The sequence below is a fragment of the Sorex araneus genome, chromosome 1 (genome assembly GCF_027595985.1).
Source record: "Sorex araneus isolate mSorAra2 chromosome 1, mSorAra2.pri, whole genome shotgun sequence".
Taxonomy (NCBI): Eukaryota; Metazoa; Chordata; class Mammalia; order Eulipotyphla; family Soricidae; genus Sorex; species Sorex araneus.
In genome coordinates, this window is record NC_073302.1 from 428,101,575 (window position 1) to 428,121,276 (window position 19,702).

The 19,702-nt window shown below is 45.3% G+C and overlaps 1 protein-coding gene across 6 annotated transcripts in view; it reads left to right on the top strand.

Annotated features, from left to right (window-relative positions):
* Nucleotides 1–19,702, top strand: part of NRF1 (nuclear respiratory factor 1) — a 112,820-nt gene that overhangs the window by 37,688 nt on the left and 55,430 nt on the right. For 3 of the 6 annotated variants that reach the window (XM_055124718.1, XM_055124714.1, XM_055124722.1), the window contains exons 2-5: nt 6,076–6,307; nt 13,796–13,910; nt 15,102–15,228; nt 19,179–19,319. In XM_055124718.1, coding sequence (XP_054980693.1) covers nt 6,085–6,307; nt 13,796–13,910; nt 15,102–15,228; nt 19,179–19,319 — 606 coding nt within the window. In that variant the 5' untranslated portion in view covers nt 6,076–6,084. Of the gene's footprint in view, nt 1–6,075; nt 6,308–13,795; nt 13,911–15,101; nt 15,229–19,178; nt 19,320–19,702 lie in introns of those variants that run through there. The other 3 variants (XM_055124720.1, XM_055124716.1, XM_055124724.1) reach the window with 2 other exon arrangements.

The following is a 19,702-nucleotide window of genomic DNA, read 5'->3' on the forward strand; positions in this document are numbered from 1 at the left end:
TGGGTCCCTTCACTCTACCTTCTGTATTTTGATAATTACATTTTAATGCTAATTTCTTCTACCTGCTCTTGCCTCCTTCAAGTAAGTATGGGATCTGAGCACTCAGACCCATTCATTCTGCCTCCTCCCAGCCCTTCCACTCCCTCCTCTCGGCCAGAGCTGTAGTCACGGCTTGTGACTTTCTCATTTCATTTTGTATTACATTTAATTTCTTGTGTCTTTATGTACAGTTGGAGTGAGAACACGAGAAGCAATCAGCTGCATACATGACTATAGCTTTGTCGTCTCTCTAGAACCCAGTGGTAGGGGAGGATTTTTTTTTTCTCAGCAATTCCAGTATCACCCTTGGGTTACTTGGAAGGAAGTAATTTGGGGAAGGTGGATTCCCCCCCTTCACCCTTCCCTTTCCTTTGTTGTTGCTCTGGCCCAGGGGTCACGCACCTTGATGGTGGCCTCTCCCACAGTGCTGGCCGGGGGTCACAGGCTCCTCCACTTGCGGTGCTTGCTGTTGTTGACATTGCACGGAAGAACTCATGTTTTGGTGTGTTGTCAGGATTACATTCAGGGTGCTGGGGGGCCAGGGATCAAAGTACCAACCCATGGCCTGACGCCTGCAAGGTGGCCTCTCTGCCACTGAGTCACCCCCATCCCTGGGCGCTCTTACCTCACCTCATTTCTTACTCAGAATTAAGCCACATTTGATCTTTCTGTTTTCACTTTGACTTTCTGAGGCGGTCTTATTTTATTTCTTCTTTCTTGTTTATTTTGTGCCATGTCTGGCAGAGCTCAGCGGACCCTGTGTGCTGGGGTCTCCTGTGTGCCTGCACTCAGCTCCAGGCCCCTTTAAAAAATAGGATCAACACTTTTCAATAAGGGGGAGCCCCCTCCATGGTGCTCAGCATGTGGGTCTGAAGGTTCATCGGTTATGCCAGTGATGCCCTGGGCTACCACCAGGGCTGTGCCCAAGGGTGCTTAGGGGGCCTGTTGTGTTGGGATGTGACACAGGGCTATCTGTGACTTGAGCTGTCTCCCTGGCCCTATTTTATTTTTCTCTTGTATTAAATTTCTTTTCCTGCTGTGGGTTAGGTTTTGATTCATTACCTTATGTTCCCCAAGAATCAAATCCATTTGTTGACTGTAGACTTTTTTGAGAAAGACCAGGTTGAGAAAAGCTTCTAACCTTGTTATTAAGTGTAGCGTGTGAATATGAAAGACAGTGGAATTAATTGAACTGTAGGTGGTGGTTTTTGGCAGCTTTGCCTCTGATATGATGCTGTTAATTGGACTAGTGCTTTCTTTTTACATTTAGTTATACCCTAATTAGATTCCCTGCTTCTTCCTTCTTGGATCTTTAAAAAATACTCTATACTTAATCTCATCCATTATGTGTGGATTAGGCTAACTTTCATTTGGGTTTGTCATCCAAATTCCAGAAACTCCCTAGGTGATATTGACTACAACTACCAGGGTGCTCTCGGACAAGAAACAGTTTTCTGTGCTCGCTTTCATTATCTCTCAGCTTTCCCTAACTTGTCCAGGCAAAAGGCGGCACTTCTCAGCACAGCCCCGCTTCTGCACCCTCCCAAAGTTTGTGCCAGCATTTGATTGGCAGTAGTGCCAAGGCAGTAGACATGTTACTTTATCATTTTTGGGGAATGGTTTTTTGAATGAAGCGTTGTGTCGTATGCTGATCTCACTGGCTCTTGGTGAGAGATACACAAGTCTTGTGTTGGAGATGTGGTGTGGTGAGTCGGGGCCCTTCGATGTACTCCTGTATGCATCTTCTCCTCTGTTGTGAGGAAGCGCAGTCCTGCTGTCTGCTGGCTCTCCATTTTGTGTGCTTTTATGAAATTCTGCTAGGTCGTTGCTTCCGTATTTGGCTTAGCTCCATGTCCAAGAGAACAGGATTTCAGGTGTTGGAGTTAATATGAAAAAAGGACTTCTTAGATGTTGACTCAAAATCTCTTACACACAGTGAAGAAAATCACAGCCTCAGGGATGTGTCTGATTTAAAGATGCAGAAATCCCGGCCCAGTCCCTGTGAGGCCCGTCAGGTCCTGAGTCAAGAAGTCGGGCACCCTAGAGATGGGCCTTCTGGGGGCAGCGGCAGAACATGGAGGAGCTTTGTGCCAGGCGTGGTATTTCCTGTTACCAGTATCCGCTCGTAATCCTGACAGCTTTCTCAGGCGGCTGCTGTTTCATTAAGGAAAATGTTGGAACCAGGGAGTTGACGCAGTGGCAGGGTACATGCCGCATATGGAGGATCTAGGTTCAGTTTCCTGTACCGCAAAAATAAAGTGAAATAAAAAGTTGAATTGGAGGCTTAACTTGCCCAGGGGTTCCTGCTCTCTGCTACAGATTCATACCATCTAATATGTTTCACCTATTAGCAGTTTCTTTCACCTTTGGTCCCCAGAGAATCTGACTCCTCGTGGGACTTAAAATGTTTCACTGCAGGTGGTTGGGTGGTGTATGGAAATCTCCAGTAAAGTGCATGGACAGTCATCTCTCCTTATTTCACTTCCTTTACTAGTTATTTTATGCTGACGCTGACAGTATCATTTTTTAAGTACCTATTTTTGTTCCAAGTGCTTCGCCTTTGCCTTCTACTGTGCTGAATAAACGTGGTTAGAGCAATCGGGGAGAGAGGGAGCTGGGGCAGTGAGGAGGGAGGTAGGGGGCACCCTGTGGGTCGTGGGGGGCTATCAAGGCCTCTGCCGTAGTTGTACACTCTGAAGAGCCATGAGATCGAACCCCTGATGTACTGTCTACTGTGAACTAGTTTTAGCTCCGTAGGAGAAAGGAAGAGCTTGGCTGAATGTATCTTGATCTACACGGTGAGCAGGCCCGGGCTTCAGTGCCGGGAGGGACAGTGAGCGGCGCATGCTTCCAGACTACACTGCAAAGCACGCCTGTATCAGTACAGGCCTTGTTCATGTGTGCTCAGTGGGAAAATACTGCGAACAGAGGTAGTGCAGTAGCCCCATTATGTTTTTAAAATATAAATTTATGCACAGGAAAAAGCATGAGGCACAGTGGGGCTGAAGCAATGCGGCTCCAAAGCACAGCCCTATTGATTTATACTTTGAGCCGCACTCTGGAGAGAATTGAAACCCATTATGCCAAGTGCAGGGCGCACAAATCCCTTTGAAGCGCAGTTAGATGCCATCTAATCCCAGCTCATTTAAAAACAATTTTCAGGTGGCCAGAATGCGAAAATGCCCCAAGCAGTTTGCCCATTATTAGAAGACTTTAAATGATGGAAACTAGTATTTTCATGGTGTCTTTCTCTCTTATGTTTGATTGTGCGCCTTAGTGTGTTAAATTGAATTTTAAATGTGCACTAATCTGGCTATTAGAATATATCTCCTTAAATATTCTCAGATAGGGACCAGAGTGATAGTACAGAGGGTAGAGTGCTTGCCTGGCACACAACTGACCTGGGTTTGATCCCCAGCACCCCATATGTCACCCCTGTGCACTGCCAGGAATGATTCCTGAATGCAGAGCCAAAAGTAACCCCTGAGCAGCGCTGGATGGGGCCCCAAAAAAGGGGGAGAAATCTGAAATTTGGGACATAGATGAAACCATATTGGGTACCTCTTCTGGAAAACAAATTTTGGGGATGTAATTTTTGACTTTGAAGTGTTAAAAAACTAGTATAAAAAATGTCCACCACCCAGGCAGTAGTGATAGTCCAGCAGGTACTTGCCTTGCAAGCGACTGATCTGGGTTTGATACTTGGCACCTTATATTGGTCCCCTAAGCCCACCAGGAGTAAGCCCTGAGCACTTCTAGGTAGCACTGTAGCACTGTCATCCTGCTCTTCATCGATTTGCTCGAGTGGCCACCAATAATGTCTCCATTGTGAGACTTGCTGTTACTGTTTTTGGCATATCGAATATGCCACGGGTAACTTGCCAGGCTCTCTAAGAGGGATGGAGGAATCGAACCCTGGTCAGCTGCATGCAAGGTAAATACCCTATCCACCTTGCCCTTCTAGATATGATCTAAAAAACCCAAAAAGAAAAAAGAGAATACCCATCACCCAGATTTTTCAAATGTTAACATTGGGCCCTACCCATTGTACCACCTCTTTGGCCCCTAAAAAAAAAGGGGGCCACGCACACACACACACACACACACACACACACACACACACACACACACACACATGCATGTACCTCTTACATATTCCCTGTGAAGAAAAGGAGTTGTGTTTGCTTTTATGGGGCAAAGTGTCTTCAAGCCAAAAGAAAGTGTGGAAATATTTTTGAATTTGTGGCATCCTGTGGTGGTTTTTGTTTTGTAATAAAAGTGAATTTTAGTTTGAAATACAGAATGTATCTTGATCTCAAAGTTAAGAATGACTGACACAGCACTAGAGTATAAAGCAGAGATCAAGTCACCTACACGGCAACAGTTGACTTGAGGAAAGATGGCATTTCAGGATGGGGCTCATGAAAGCCATGACCCAGAGGAACAAAGGACTTAGATATCCCCAAAGAAGGAAACGGAGTTTTATGGTAGTGTAGAACAAAGATGAGAGAAAATATTTTTTGCTTTAGTGTTTTTGTTGTTCTTTTGTTTTTGTTTTAAGGGCAACACCTGGCAGTGCTCAGCGCTTACACGTGTCTCTGCACTCGGAACACTCTTGATGGGGCTTGGGGGGGATCATGTGGGGTTCTGGGGGGGCGTTTCAACCCCGGTCGACCACATGCAAAGCAATTGCCCTATCCAGTGTACTGTCTCTCCAGCTCTGAAAGAAAAAAAAAACATTTTGTGTTAATAGACAAGCACATACATATTTTTTACTTGTAGCAGTAAAAGTCACATATCTTTATCTCTTTGACTCCCACCCCCCCTTTTTTTTTTGTGGGGTAGGTTTGATAAACTGAAGTATGCAGTGCTGTATTCTATTGCAGAAAGTACACTTCGTGTGTGTGTGTGTGTGTGTGTGTGTGTGTGTGTGTATGTGCTGTGAGGGGATTATATAATGGAGATTGAGTTAGTGTGTATAAGGAAAAGTCCACAGCTTTTTACGAGGCCTCTTAAAAAGTGTGTGTGTGTGTGTGTGTGTGTGTGTGTGTGTGTGTGTGTTTCACCAGAGATTTTAGCTTTATTTATTTTTTTAAAATAGCAGGGCCAGAGCAATAGTATAGCTTTTAGGACACTTGCTTTGCAATGGCCACCCAAGTTTGATCCCTGAATTAGAAGTTTAGCAAGACAACAAAATTTTATTGCTTTATAAACTACTTCCATCATTTCAGTGTTTATAAGCAGGAAAACCAATTTAATGTACTTTTGGGGAAAAAAAGTTTAACTTCCATTTGTCTCTGGAGTAAAAAAAGTATTTTGTTTACTGAATATTTTTGTGTCTTTAATATCAAATGCTAGCTTCTGTGATCTTTTTGTTCTTGTTTATATCTTAGGAAGATTCACTGTTCCGTGCCCTGACATAAGAGATTAGCACAATGTGTTTCCATCAGCATAGTTTCATAGGAGTTGGAGCTGTAGTACCAAGAGTAACCCCTGAGCATCTCTTGATATGACCCCAAAACAGAGAGAGAGGGAGGGAGAAAGAAAGAAAGAAAGAAAGAAAGAAAGAAAGAAAGAAAGAAAGAAAGAAAGAAAGAGAGAGAGAGAGAGAGAGAGAGAGAGAGAGAGGGAGGGAGGGAGGGAGGGAGGAAGGAAGGAAGGAAGGAAGGAAGGAAGGAAGGAAGGAAGGAAGGAAGGAAGGAAGGAAGAAAAGAAAGAGAGAGAGAAAGAGGAGAGAAAGAGAGAGAAAGAAAGACAGGGACCATTGGTGGTGGAAAATGGGCACTGGTGGAGGGATGGGTACCTTGGTATGACTGAAACACAAGCATAAAAGTTTATAAGTCTGTAACTGAACCTCACGGTGATTCACTAATAAAAATATTTTTTAAAAAAAATTTTAATATTTGTGTTAAAATTGGCTGTGGTGGGTCTGGCTGCAGACCTGTTGGGCTCCTCTGCTCTGCAGGAAAGCGCTGACGAGCTGGAGTGCTGTGCTGGGTTGCGCACTGAGCCTGGTTCCTTGCCTTTTGTTGACAGTAGACCTTCATGGAGGAGCACGGCGTGACCCAAACAGAGCACATGGCTACCATAGAAGCCCACGCCGTGGCCCAGCAAGTGCAGCAGGTCCATGTGGCCACCTACACCGAGCACAGCATGCTGAGCGCCGACGAAGACTCGCCGTCTTCTCCCGAGGACACCTCCTACGATGACTCCGACATCCTCAACTCCACCGCGGCTGATGAGGTAACAGCCCATTTGGCTGCTGCAGGTAATGTCGTTGGGGGGTTCGGAGCGCTTCATGTTCGTGGTACCTTGTGTATCTGGACAGATCTAGGAGGCAGGCACGCTCACATTGCACATCTGCACATCGCTCCTTCCGTTCTGTCAGCCTTGCGTTTATAACATGTTCTGGCATTATGCTGAGACTTGGGGTCTAGAATCATGTTTTACTGTTGATTTGATTTGATGACATCATCCATTCCAACAGTCCTTTCTTTTTTTTTTTTCTTTTTTTATTTTATATTTAAAATATATTTATTTTTTGACCCCATTTTTTCCCCCTTTAATTGCCAGCAGCCATCCCCCCACACCCTGTCCCCCAACTTCCTGGTGGTTGTGCTCTTGTTGATACTGTTGCTGGGGGCAGGGGCAGGGGAGGAGTGTCTGCTCTCTCCTGGGGCTGACATTTTTAGTGGAGGGCTTTGAGGGTGGGTTGGTGTCATACACAAGATCATGGGACTTACAAAAACAGGCACATCTTGAGTTGAGGTACACAGGCTATGCCTGTGATGCAGTACTTACACCAGGAGTCACTTTCCCTGCAAGTGAGTCACTGGATTTGAGCTCAGTAGCCAGACACTTGCTGGGCAGCGCGGTTCCCATGGCACTGTTCCTCCTGCTTTCCTTTCCTCGCTCTCATTCACTCTTTGGTGAGGGGGGTTGGCTTTTGGGGGGGGTCACACCTGGCTCTGCTCAAGTATACAGTTACTCCTGGCTCTGCACTCAGGAATTACTCCTGGTGGTGCTCAGAGGACCATATGGGCTGCTGGGGATTGAACCCAGGTTGGCCACATGCAAGGAAAACGCCCTCCCCGCTGTACTATGCTCCAGCCCCTCTCATTTATTCCTATAGGTATTACAAGCATTTAGAAAGTCTAGCAGCAAAAGCTCAGAAAAATTCCTGTGCATATTTCAGAAAGCCACAGCACATGCTAACCTCAAGTCCCTTCCAACAGAATTATCCCTTAACTGAAGCATTTAGTTCATTGACATTAAGTTGTAATACTGACATAATTAAGTTTAAGTTCATCATCTTTGCTCTCTACATTCTCTTTGTCCCAACTATTATGTGCTGCTTTCTCTTGTGTTTTGGCATAATTAAAAGTTTAAATCTTAAATTCTCATAAGTTATATGTTATATACAATTTAGTATTAGTGATACTCTTAAAAAGGATAACACATCCTTCACATGTCTTGTAGTTATGTAATTGGTACTTTTACTTTCCAGTTATAATACATATTTAGAAAACTTGAATTTCTTTCTTTTGCTTCTGGCTTATGTGCCATAGTTTGTATGTGTATGTGTGTGTTTAATATTTAAAGTACTATAAGGCATTATTTTATACATAATATTTCCCCCTTTATAGCCAACCTCAGTGAGAATTTTTATGTTGCTCAGAGATACCATTTTTAATTTTTGGTGTGGATCTGCTGGTAGCAAGTCTGTCAGCTTTTTCTTGTCACTGTGTTTTGTTGTTTTTGGGGGCAGTAGTTATATATGTCTTTCAACTCTGAAGAATTTTTACTATGGGTATGGAATTCTAGGTTGGCAGCTACTTGTCTCCTCATATTGGAGATGCCATTTCACTATTTTCTGGGCTAGAGTATAAGAGGTCGCTCTCTTCCGGGAGCTTTTGTTTAGAGTCTCTGGAATTTGGCCGTTGGTAAGATTCCATTGCACAGGGGGCAGTTTGTGGGTGTGACTGCCAAGCCGCTGGAAGACTGAGGAGCTGGGGTGGAGGAGGAGGCCCAGTCTGGGTTTTGTTTTCTAGTTTCAAGGGTTTTTTTTTTTACCTTTTTCCTCCCAATTTTGTGCTATTACAGTTTATGGTTGTAGTGGGAGTTACTGATTTTGTTTGGTTGGGGCCCTCACCTGTCAGTGCTCAGGGCCTTCTCCTTGCTCTGCACTCACGACCACTCTTGGCGGTTTCAGGGAGCCATATAGGATGCTGGAGAATGAACCCAGGTCACCATGTGTAACTCAGGCACCATACCTGCTTTCCTACATCTCCAGCTCTCTCCCTCCCTTTTTATAAACTTTTTGGTCACACTTGACCCTGTTCCAGGGTTATTCCTGGCTCTGTACTCCGGAGTTACTCCTGGTGGGTTTTGGGAATCATATGGGGTGCCAGGGGTTGAATCTGGGTCAGCGTGTGTAAGGCAAACACCCTCCCTATTGTACCATTACCCTGGCCCTCTAGCTTCCCCCTTAAAAAATTTTTTTTCTTAGGTATAGTGTTAGACTTTTATGATCTAGTGATTTTACTTTCTGACGTGTTTGTGGTTCTGTTTTTATTATATGTCAGTGCTGTTGCTTGTTTATGTTGAATTTTGTCTTTGTGAATTGTTGATATCTGAATTATCACTGGATGATGTGTTGAAGAATTATTTTTAGAAATAATGTGAAGTCTCGAATAATAGTTTCATTATAAAGGTCCTCTAGATAGGACTTTTGTTTGCTTCTTTCTGCCAGATGGCCTGAGGGCACCAGCAATCCTGGATCAACTTAATCCAGTCTAAGATTTTGAGATTTTTTTTTTCCTGGGTCACTAAATGACTTAAAACTGAACTATATTTTATTTCATTCTTTTAAATATGCATTCACATCTATATAAGAAGACTTCATGCATGAGGTCTAGAATTATCTAAGTGAAATTGATCATAAAAGGTACTGGACAAGAAATTAAGGTCAGGACTAGCCAAAATACTCAATCTTTTTTAGTATTAGCCAAAAGGATAGAGTATAGGATGGGAGGAAGACGAATACAATGATAATATAACTTTCTTACTGTTATTATCCACTGTCAATTTCTGGATGAGGTACAGTGACAGAGCACTGATAGCATGTTTGTCAAACACTCTTCTGAAATTGTCATGCTTCCCAGAAGATGGCATCCTAACATAATGAATACAGACCAACTTCTTTCCTCAGAAGGAAGAGGAGAGACATCCTAATTACTGTACTGCACTGCCCTATTGTTAGGATTCAGAATAAGCTTTGATCTAACCCTTTTATATATCAGATGTGGAAACTGAGGCCCAGCTGATAAAAATGATTTACTATTTGATCAGCAGTTGCAGAGGAATTACGATAGGCTGTACTGTAATTGCTATATAGAGACGCTACATATATATAGACGCAGCAAGAAAGGCAAAAGGTTGCTTCTGAAGGAGCATAGGGAGCAGTGATGAGGAGCAGGGTATCAGAGAGTAAGTAAAATAATTTCTGAAAGTCCTAAGTGCTCCTCACGAAGATAATGAAGAGGAAGGAGGAGAGGAGTTGCTCTTTCTCCAACCCTCTTCGATTCCCCCCTCCACTGAGACAGCGTCTTGGTGCTTTTGAGCCACACCTGCTGGTGCTCTGGGGCTTCTCCTGATTTTCGGAGTTGTTTGGATTCAGCCTGGGGTATATGCCAAGCAGACTTTTCAGTCCTTTACGCTGTCTCCCCAGCTTCAATGATCAGCTTTAAATTTGTCTTTCTTCCTTTTATTAAGAGATCCTCTCATTCATTTTAACTGTTAATTGGTGTTCCATTCATCTGAATATCTTGTATAATGGTAGAACAATTATTTTGCTTATGATTTTTTTGCTATTATAACTGCTGAAAACAAAATTGATTTCCAGCTTGGCAGTATCCCACGGTAACAATTCTACCGCGTAAACAATGCACAAATAGCTGTAATACAAGTGTCTCATAAAGTAATACTCCTATAAGTGACACAACTGTCTTACCATGTTCTGCTGTCTTCCACATTTCATTTTCATAAAAGAAATTCAGGGCCAGAAAGATGGTGTAGCCAGTAAGGTGCTTGCTTTGCATGTGGCTGAACTGTCATTCAATCCCTGGCAGCGCATATGTTCCTCCAAGCTCCTCGAGGAGTGATCCCTGATCACAGAGCCGGAGAAAACCCTGAGCACGGCCAAGTGCAGCCCCAAAACCAGAATAAGTGAATATGGCAACAAAGAAATACTACTCATTGAAAAATAGTACTTACAGGTCACTCAGGAGGGAAATAAAAGGCTCAAACACATATTTTCCACCCTGTTAAACATTCTAAATGTTTTTCAGGTTGTTGTATAGATTTGCATCCACAGAGCTCTGTACTAGAGTTACTGTTACTTTTCAGCCCGCCCATCAGTCTTACCGTTTTTCATTTTCACTAGTCTCATGGGTGTGAAAGAGTTTTCTGTTGGTTTAATTTGCTTGTCTGAGCCAGGAGTTCCAGCCAGTCTACAGGTAAGAGTGAGCCCTATTTCAGATCACTGACATTCTTGCCATTTTGCTGTGCATTTGTTTGTTGTGGGGTCACACCCGGGAGTGCTCAGGTCTTACTCCTGACTCTTCGTTCAGGGATCCTGTCTGTTCCCCAGACAGGATGCCAGGAATCAAACCTGGATCAGCAGGCATGCAAGGCAAATACCCTAGCCACCACCCTGCCTCTTCAGCCCCTTTGCTGTATATTTGAAAACTCTTGGTTTTGTTGTGTCATCTGGGTTGCACCCAGCAATGCTCAGGGGCTATTCCCAGCTGGTGCTTGGAAGGCTATGTTGGATGAACCCAGGTCTACATGCAAAGCGTAGACTTCAACATGTTAAACTGTCTCCCTGGCCTTTATTTTAATAATAAAATAGAATTTTAATAATAAAATGTTCTACTTTCACAACCAGCATTAAAAAAAAAAAAACTGATTTTAAAAATAGCAAAGGTAAGTCCGATAGTACAGCAGGTAGGGCATTTATCTTGCACACTCCTGAACTGGGTTCAATTTGTGGATCCTATATGTTGCCCAAGGCGCCAGGAGAAATTCCTGGGTGCACAACCAGGGGTACCCTTGAGCATTGCCAGGTGTGGCACCAAAACAAAACAAAACACAAACAGAAATGGGAAAGGTGGGATAGAACAATGGTGCAGGTCTTTGCCTGGTTCATTCCCCGCATCCCATATGGTCCCCTGAGCACCGCTGGATGTGACCCAAAAATAAAAAAATAAAGAAAGATAAAAATGGCAAAAGCAAACTGCAAAGATAGTACAGGGAGTAGAGCACTTGCCTTGCATATGGCTGAGCTGGGTCTGATCCCCAGAATCTCATAAGGTCCCTCAAGCACTGCCAGGAGTGATCCTTGAGCCCAGAGCCAGCTATCCCTGAGCACCTCCGAGTGTGGCCCAAAAACAGAAATACAGAAATAAATAAATAAATATGATGAAGAGGCCAGAGCAATAGTACAGTGAGTAGGGTGCTTGCCTAGCACATAGCTGACCTTGGCTTAATCCCTAGCGTCACATATCGTTCCCCAAGCCCCACCAGGAGTGATTCCGCAGCACAGAGCCAGGAGTAAGCCCTCAGCACAGCTGGGTATGACCCAAGAAACAAAATTAAAATAATAAATAAAATCTAAATGATAAAAGCCGTGAATAGTTATCATTCTAAAGAGAACATACAGCCGGCTAAGAGGGTTACTAAAGATATTAAATGTCACTGGTCATGAGGAAAACCCAAACCACAATAAGGTACCACCGCTCACACCTGTTAGTTAGGACGAACGGCTATTAAAAGAACAAAAAGTCTTTAAATTTTTTTGAAGAAACTTACACGATTTTCCATAGAGGTTGTGCCATTTTACATTCCTACCAATCACATTCAAGGACTCCAGTAGTTTCTTCAGTTGGTCGTTATTTTGAGCCTTTTTCGGGGGCAAAGGGGACACATTCTTTGTGGTCCTTGGCCCGCTTGGCTGATGATTCAGTGTGAGGACCTGAGGATATGTTCCTGAGGACATGGTGCTGCTCGGGCACTGTGGCTCCAAGGACCTCCAGGGCGACACAGGAATGCATGGGGGACCCTGTGGACGGCCACATGTTAGGCGTGTGCTGTGCCTTCATCCTTTTCTGGTCCCCTGCCAACTTTTGTTTTTTCTTTTTCTTTTTTTTTTTTTTTTTATTGAATCACCGTGAGATAGTTACAGGCTTTCATGTTTGGGTTACAATCAAACACCATCCCTCCACCAGTGCACATTCCCCACCACCAATATCCCAGGTATACCCCGCCTTTCCCACCCTCCCCCTGCCTCCATGGCAGACAATATTCCCCATACTCTCTCTGCTTTTGAGCAGTATGGCTTGCAACACAGACACTGAGAGGTCATCATGCTTGGTCCATTATCTACTTTTGGCACGCATCTCCCATCCCAACTGATTTCTCTAGCCATCATTTTCTTAGTGATCCCTTCTCTATTCCATCTGCCTTCTCCCCTCTGCTCATGAAGCAGGCTTCCAGCTATGGGGCCTCCTGGCCCTTGTATCTACTGTCCTTGGATGTCAACCCAAGTGCCCTGGAACAGATGACTGGTTAAAGAAACTTTGGTACATCCCCCGCCAACTTTTAATACCCTGTCCCATTCGTTTAGAATGGGACTTTTTATAGACCGGAGTGATAGCACAGCAAAAACGGCACTTGCCTTGCACTTGGCCAACACAGGTTTGATCCCTGGGACCCCATTTGGTTCTCTGAGCCTGCCAGGTGTAATTCTTGAGTGTGAAGCCAGAAGTAAGCCCTGGATACTGCTGATTGTGGCAAACAAACAAACAAACAGAACATCGAATGGGTCAGTTTTCATCTGTTGTACACCAGGCTGCTTTCATCACCTTGATCTTCAGTGTCTGCAGCGGGGCGCAGCTCTGCTGCATGCAGAAAGTGTTTCCCAGTTCGGATCACATTCTGCCAGAGAGGCCTATTGTTGGTGTTACTGGAGTTCTAAGTCTGAATGATTATCTCTGACTTCCTTTTTTTCCCTCTGGTTTTTGGGCCACACTCAGCGGTGCTCAGGGTTTACTCCTGGCTCTGGGCTCAGAGGTCACTCCTGGTTGGCTCAGGAGACCTAGTGGGGTGCCGGGGATTGAGCCCGGTTAGCCGTGTAAGGCAGATACCCTACGCCCCGTACTATCGTCCCTGTTCCTCTCTCTGACTTCCTTTACATGGCAGTGTTTTGGGGGTCATGGAATGAGGGGCAGAGGGGCTGGTTGAAATATAAGTTGGAATCTCTGTTTTTCCAAGCTCTGTCTTTCAGTCCTGCCATTTCATGTGACACCTCTGAAAATGTTGCCTTAGCAGCAGGGGCCTGCTGGCAAAACCAAACTACACAAAAAACTGCATTGGGCGGTTATTAAGCTGGAGTGTGTTGGGAGGTACAGTCACTCACTTTAAAAAAAAAAATGTGTTGTTCATCCATTCCTAAATAAAATTATGATCTCATATGACTGTGGGTTCATACAGTGGTGGTGAAGCGCATATATGTGTGGGTCCATGCAGTGATAGGGGAGTATATATGGATCTGTGGGGTCATGCAGTGATAGTGAAGTATACTGATGAGATGATTGGCAGCTGGCCTGAGAGTGCTACTGGATTCCCGCCTCTCGTGGCTTTCTGCCTTGTGTAGTGTGGGCTCGGCCGGGTCTCAGCACACCCGTTACTGTTTCAGGTCCTGTGGGAATGGCCGCTGCTGCTGCGGTGGCCACAGGAAAGAAGCGGAAACGACCGCACGTGTTTGAGTCGAACCCGTCAATCCGGAAGAGACAGCAAACGCGCTTGCTTCGGTGAGGCGCCCCTCCACACCACGCCTCATGTGCAAGTGGAGTGTGGAATCTGCGTCGCTGGGGCCACGGTTGTACTCTCTGGTGACAAAAATAGGCTGGACAGTATTTCATGCTTTCGAAATTGATGAAACTGAAGTTATCGTTTAACCAGTGTAGAATGTCACATCAATATAGAGAGAATGTCTGTGTCTGTTATTTGCTCAGTGTTACTTTAATCCCTGAGAATACAACAGTATAATGAAACAAATTCCCTTAAAAAATTTATATTCTAGGGGCTGGAGCGATAGTACAGGGCGATAGGGTAGGACACTTGCCTTGCACACAGCCAACCTGGTTCAGTCCCGGACACCCCATATGTCGCCTGACCCCACCAGGAGTCATCCTGAATGCAGAGCCAGGGGTAACACCTGAGTACCGCTAGGCGTGTCCCCCAACAAACAACTAAAATAATGTAGTAAGAGGTGATCAGTTTCTGAAGTATTTCATAAGTCAGCAGCACAATTCAGTGATAGGTTAGACGTAGGTTTAAATAAAACTATGAGTGAAGAGTCACCTCTAGAGCTTTCAGATAATTTCCCGTGATTTCAGAGGAAAAGAACACTGTTTCTGTTTCATCTAGTGATAATCTACTTGGAAAAGCTGTTTTTACTCCACTCTCATCTGTAAAATACTCCATTGCTAAGTGTTCTAGTTTATATTAGAATGCAAGCCTGGAAACTACATTTTGGAAGTAGTTTTTAGATAAATTTTAATAGTAAATAAAAATTAGGTCAGTCAACTACAAGTAATGAGTTTTATCGATGAAAGAAATGGGAAACAGGTAATTTTAGCCCTTCTTTAAAAGCATGATATAATAAAGTCTAAAAGAGCATATCTTAGCAGCAAGTACTTTATAAGTAAAAATAGAGAAAACCTCTAAGGTGTGGTAAGACTGGGGCCATAAAGCATATGTCCTGGCTATTGCTGAGTTATCTGTGTGACCCTGCCATGGACTCTGGCTTATGGCTGCCCTGGTCCTGAAGACAGAGCCATGTCCTGATTTCTGGACATCAGAACTCACACCTCATTCACATTTCAGGTAAAAGAAAATATCTGGGCAGCGTAAATATTTCAAATTAAAGCAAATTTATATCTTTGTCTGCAATTTCTTTCTTTTCAAAAGTCTATTTTTGTCCTTATTCTCTGCTTCAGGAAACTACGAGCCACTTTAGACGAATATACGACTCGAGTGGGACAGCAAGCTATAGTCCTCTGTATTTCACCCTCCAAACCCAACCCTGTCTTTAAAGTGTTCGGCGCCGCACCTCTGGAGAATGTGGTAAGAGGACTGAGCAATGCTCTCGCCAACCTGAGGCGGTGGCTCACACGCCTTTGGTCCTCTCTCTAGCACAGTATTCTTGCCGCTCTCCCTTTCTCCAGGCAAGAGTGGCTGTCGGGAAACTACCTCAGGCACATGAAAATAGAGAGAGGGGGCCCGAGAGAGCTTGCGGGCTAGGGTGCGTGCTTCACCTGCTGCCGGGTCATGTGTTTCTGTTTCGTTTCCTGTGACACAGTGTTTTACTCACTGGTGCAGTGGGGAGAATGGTACAGTGTCTGTAAGAAACCATTGTGGGCTTTTGTTGGGCAATTACTGATGTGTGTCATAAACAAAACGGTAGATGATTCTAATGTGTGCATTTAATGAGGCAAACCGGGAGCATTTTATTCATTGCTGATGCTTGATTTCATGTATAAATTTCTCCAAAAACTTGGTTTTAAATGCTGCTTCAACTTTGGAATATAGTTGAATATTTCGATTGCCTACCTGTTCATAGCTCACTTTTAGAAAAATAGTATTTGTCTTGCATACTTAGGCTATATGAACTACCTTTCTCTCACTGAATAACTTTGGATCATTAATAGAATAATGATCTATCAGACTTCAAGTGCACTTTGTTTTTGTCACTTGTTATCCCATTGTTCGTCGATTTATTCAAGCGGGCACCAGTAACGTCTCCATGCATACCTGTTGCGTGCTAGTGTAGCCCAATGGCGTCTGCTCGCTCCAGGAACACAGTTTATTTTTATCAGAATAAAATTTACTAGCTTAAGATGCCATGTGGGCTGGAGCAATAGCACAGCAGTTAGGCATTCGCCTTTCACGCGGCCGGCTAGTGTTCGATTCCTCTGCCCCTCTCAGAGAGCCCGGCAAGCTACCGAGGGTATCTTGCCCGCACAACAGAGCTGGCAAGCTACCCATGTGTATTGGATATGCCAAAAACAGTAACAATAAGTCTTCAATGAGAGACGTTACTGGTGCCCGCTCGAACAAATCGATGAGCAATGGGATGACAGTGACAGTGAAGATGCCATGTATTTGATTTGGGAGGGGCAGAGCCTGGGGTGAGGTAGGGCGTGGGGAGGGGCGCTCATTTCGGGGCTGCGCCCACAGTGCAGGGGAGTGTGGGGATGGGGTTGGGGAGCCAGACCTGTGTTCTGCCACTCCGCTCTCTTCCTGACCCTTTCATGCCTTTCTTACCCAAAATTCTCGAGGCCTTAGGGTGAGAAGGATGTGAGAGAGTGTAGAGTTCTAATCCAGGTCTGACGCTCTGGGAAATTGGCTGCACTCTAAGCACGTTTGCAGTTGCTGCAGTCACACCTACTGGTGACTGCAGTAGGTCTGGTTGTCGTTTTCTCTGAGGGGTCCTCTCTCTGCATCTGGGAGGGCTCCTGAGGAAGTTTTCAGGAATCAGCATTGCTAGGTTTAGCAAAGTGCCTAGGTATTAACTCCTAGGACCTCACTGACATGTGAAATGACTGAAGTTTTGAGTTGGCAGATGTGGCTCGAGTGGTAGAATATATGTTTTGAATGTGTGAGGCCCTGGCTTTGGTCTCAGGCATGCATACTCACCAATTTGGCATGCATCACCAGGAGGAGTGCGCCCCTCCCCCCCCCATAAACGACCTTTTTGAAATTTATTTATTTATTTATTTTTGCAATGGGGACAACATCTGGAGGTGCCCGGGGGATTTTCTTGGGTCTGTGCTCAGGAGCGACCCCTGTTGGTGTCCATACGTGATGCTGGGCTTCAAACTGCGTGTAGGGCAAATGCATCTCCTCTCCCCATCACCCCCAACAATAACTATTTTTTTTTTTTTTTTTGCTTTTTGGGTCATGCCTGGCGATGCACAGGGGTTACTCCTGGCTTTGCACTCAGGAATTACCCCTGGCAGTGCTCAGGGGACCATATGGGATGCTGGGATTCGAACCTGGGTTGGCCGCGTGCAAGGCAAACGCCCTACCCGTTGTGCTATTGCTCCAGCCCCACAATAACTTTTTTTAATGACCAAAATCTGAGCCAGAGAGAGAGAGTACAGCGAGAACAGTATTACCTTGCTCACAGCTGACCCCGGCACCCCATGTGGCTCCCAAACCTATCAGGAGTGAACCCCGAACACAGTGAGAAAAAAGCCCTTAGCACAGCCAGGTGTGGTCCAGAAACAGATGAAGAAACAAAACAAAGACCAAAATTGTTTTAAATTAGCTAATAACGTAATAGTAATAATCTAATGCTTTACCTTCTTTGAGTCCCAGTATGATAAACTTAAATGTTTTGTTGTTTTGTTTGGGGGTCACTTATTCCTGGCTATGCTAAGTGATCACTCCTGGTGGGGCTTGGGGTACCATATGAGGTGCCAAGGAATCAAGCCCTGGTTAGTGTGTGCAAGACAAGCACACTACCTGCTTAACTATCACCCTGGCCCCAGTGAGCTTAATTTTTATCATTTACTCTCGATGGGCCTTCATGCTAGAGTATGACTGGATCTGCCAACATTCTAAGACCAGTATTTAGGCTTTTGAGGTTTCATGTTTTCTATGGTTAGGGATATCATAATTCTACAGAGGATCCAGAAACCTACAAAGCAAAAGATACAAATCCTTAAAAATTGCTATGATACCAGATGTTATGTTATTATGATAAATACAATATTTTTTAAAACTTTATTAGAAAGTAGAATAAAACTGAAACTTGGGAGTTTCAACTTTAAACTTTAAACTTTAAACCCCTCCTCTCATCATCACCTTCATCAATTAGCTGCAAGAGTTGTACTGCATTGTTGACCAGGCCTTATATTTACTTCCCCACATTTTGGGAGAGAGTGTGGGAATCTTTCTTTTTTTTTTTTTTAATCCCCATGAGGTACTTATTAGGACTGATGGAAATTCTTGTCAACATAGCGAAAGATCCAGCACTCAAACATTATCCAAGCTTCTAGACCGACCTCTTTTTCTCTTCCCCTTTCTCCTAAGATAATGGCTTGAGGCCTGAAAGCAAGTTAATTTTCTGTCCCATCTTGTCACGTTTCCATAATTCCGTGGCTTCTTTGTTATCCCCAGAGGTGTGCTCAGCCCCTTTGTGTATTCTTCACAGTGAATGAGTCCATTCTTGGCGGTGTGGATCCAGTGTCTGTCTACAGTTTCTCTCATGCAGGAAGAATGTGTGTGTACGAATGCGCTGCTGTTAACGCTGTCTTTTTGAGGGACCTTTCGCTGGTAGTTGAAGACGTAGAATCAGAATAACTGTCAGGTTCAGACCCGAGTCTGTCACCGCTGCGGAGGCACCACGGGTTGAAAGTTCACCCCTGTCACCAGGGAGGACCAGAAGGGAGAAGGACTTGCCCGTGGGTCCTGAGCCGCATTGACAGTGACACCTTTGATGCCCGGCTACAATAGGGCCACCTCTTGTTTTTGTCCCTGCTACCTTTTCAGTCCAGCCTCTCAGGCACTTGAATCTCCTGTCTGTCTGGTATTCTGGCTTGGCAGGAAAGCAGTGGCCGTTTTGAATAGGTGACTTAAAATGCTGGCAAGAAGGGCCCTGGCTGATCTTTGATCCTGATTTTGCCGATGAGCTGCCAGTGTGAGGTGGTTATCGGGCAGCCTGGGAAAGTCAGAGTGATGACTGTTGATCCCGTGGCATCTGGAACGGGTGACGGGCCAGCGTCGGCCAAGAAAACGGGTGTGTGTGTGGGGTGGGGGTGTTTAGCTGGGAAGTGGGTTTCTGGAATGCCTCTTCCGTGGGCTCTTTTTCCTTGCTGTTACCTGCTGTTTCATCATCTCTTCCATGAGTTCTGTGCGGCGTGGTGTGTCTGGGGCCAGCGGGAATTTTGATCTGCTGGTCGTGGCTGTGCTTGGCGCGGGAGGCCAGTCCCACCCACCCGCTGGTTGCTGGGCACCCACCCGCCCTCGCCGTGGGGCATCTTGTTTACTCTGCCCTTAATTCCCTGCAGGTGCGCAAGTACAAGAGCATGATCCTGGAAGACCTGGAGTCGGCCCTGGCAGAACACGCCCCCGCGCCACAGGAGGTTAACTCCGAGCTGCCGCCTCTCACCATCGACGGAATTCCGGTCTCTGTGGACAAAATGACCCAGGTAAGGGGAGGAGGCAGCGCCGGGCGCGGGTGTGGGCGGCCCTCGGTGATCACACAGCGCCAGGCACAGGCTGCAGCCTCGGAGAGAGGCGGCAGCGCCCTTGGGGCCGAGAACAGGCTGGAAGAAGGGCCCGCAAGGGCGCGGCAGCTGGCCCCTCTCTGCCAACGGTTTCCGCCTTCTGTCGCGCTGGAAAAGGAAACTTTAAGCTCGGAGCTGGTTTGGATGCGCAATGGTTAGGACTCGGAAGCATAACCAAGGAAGCGTGTAGTCCATTTTGGACAGAGCCTGTCCTTTTTCCTGGAAATTCTGGAGACCACCACTAGGGCCCCGCAAGGCTCCCTTCCCCAGGGAGTCAGTGCGAGAATGCAGGAGTCACGGCTTCC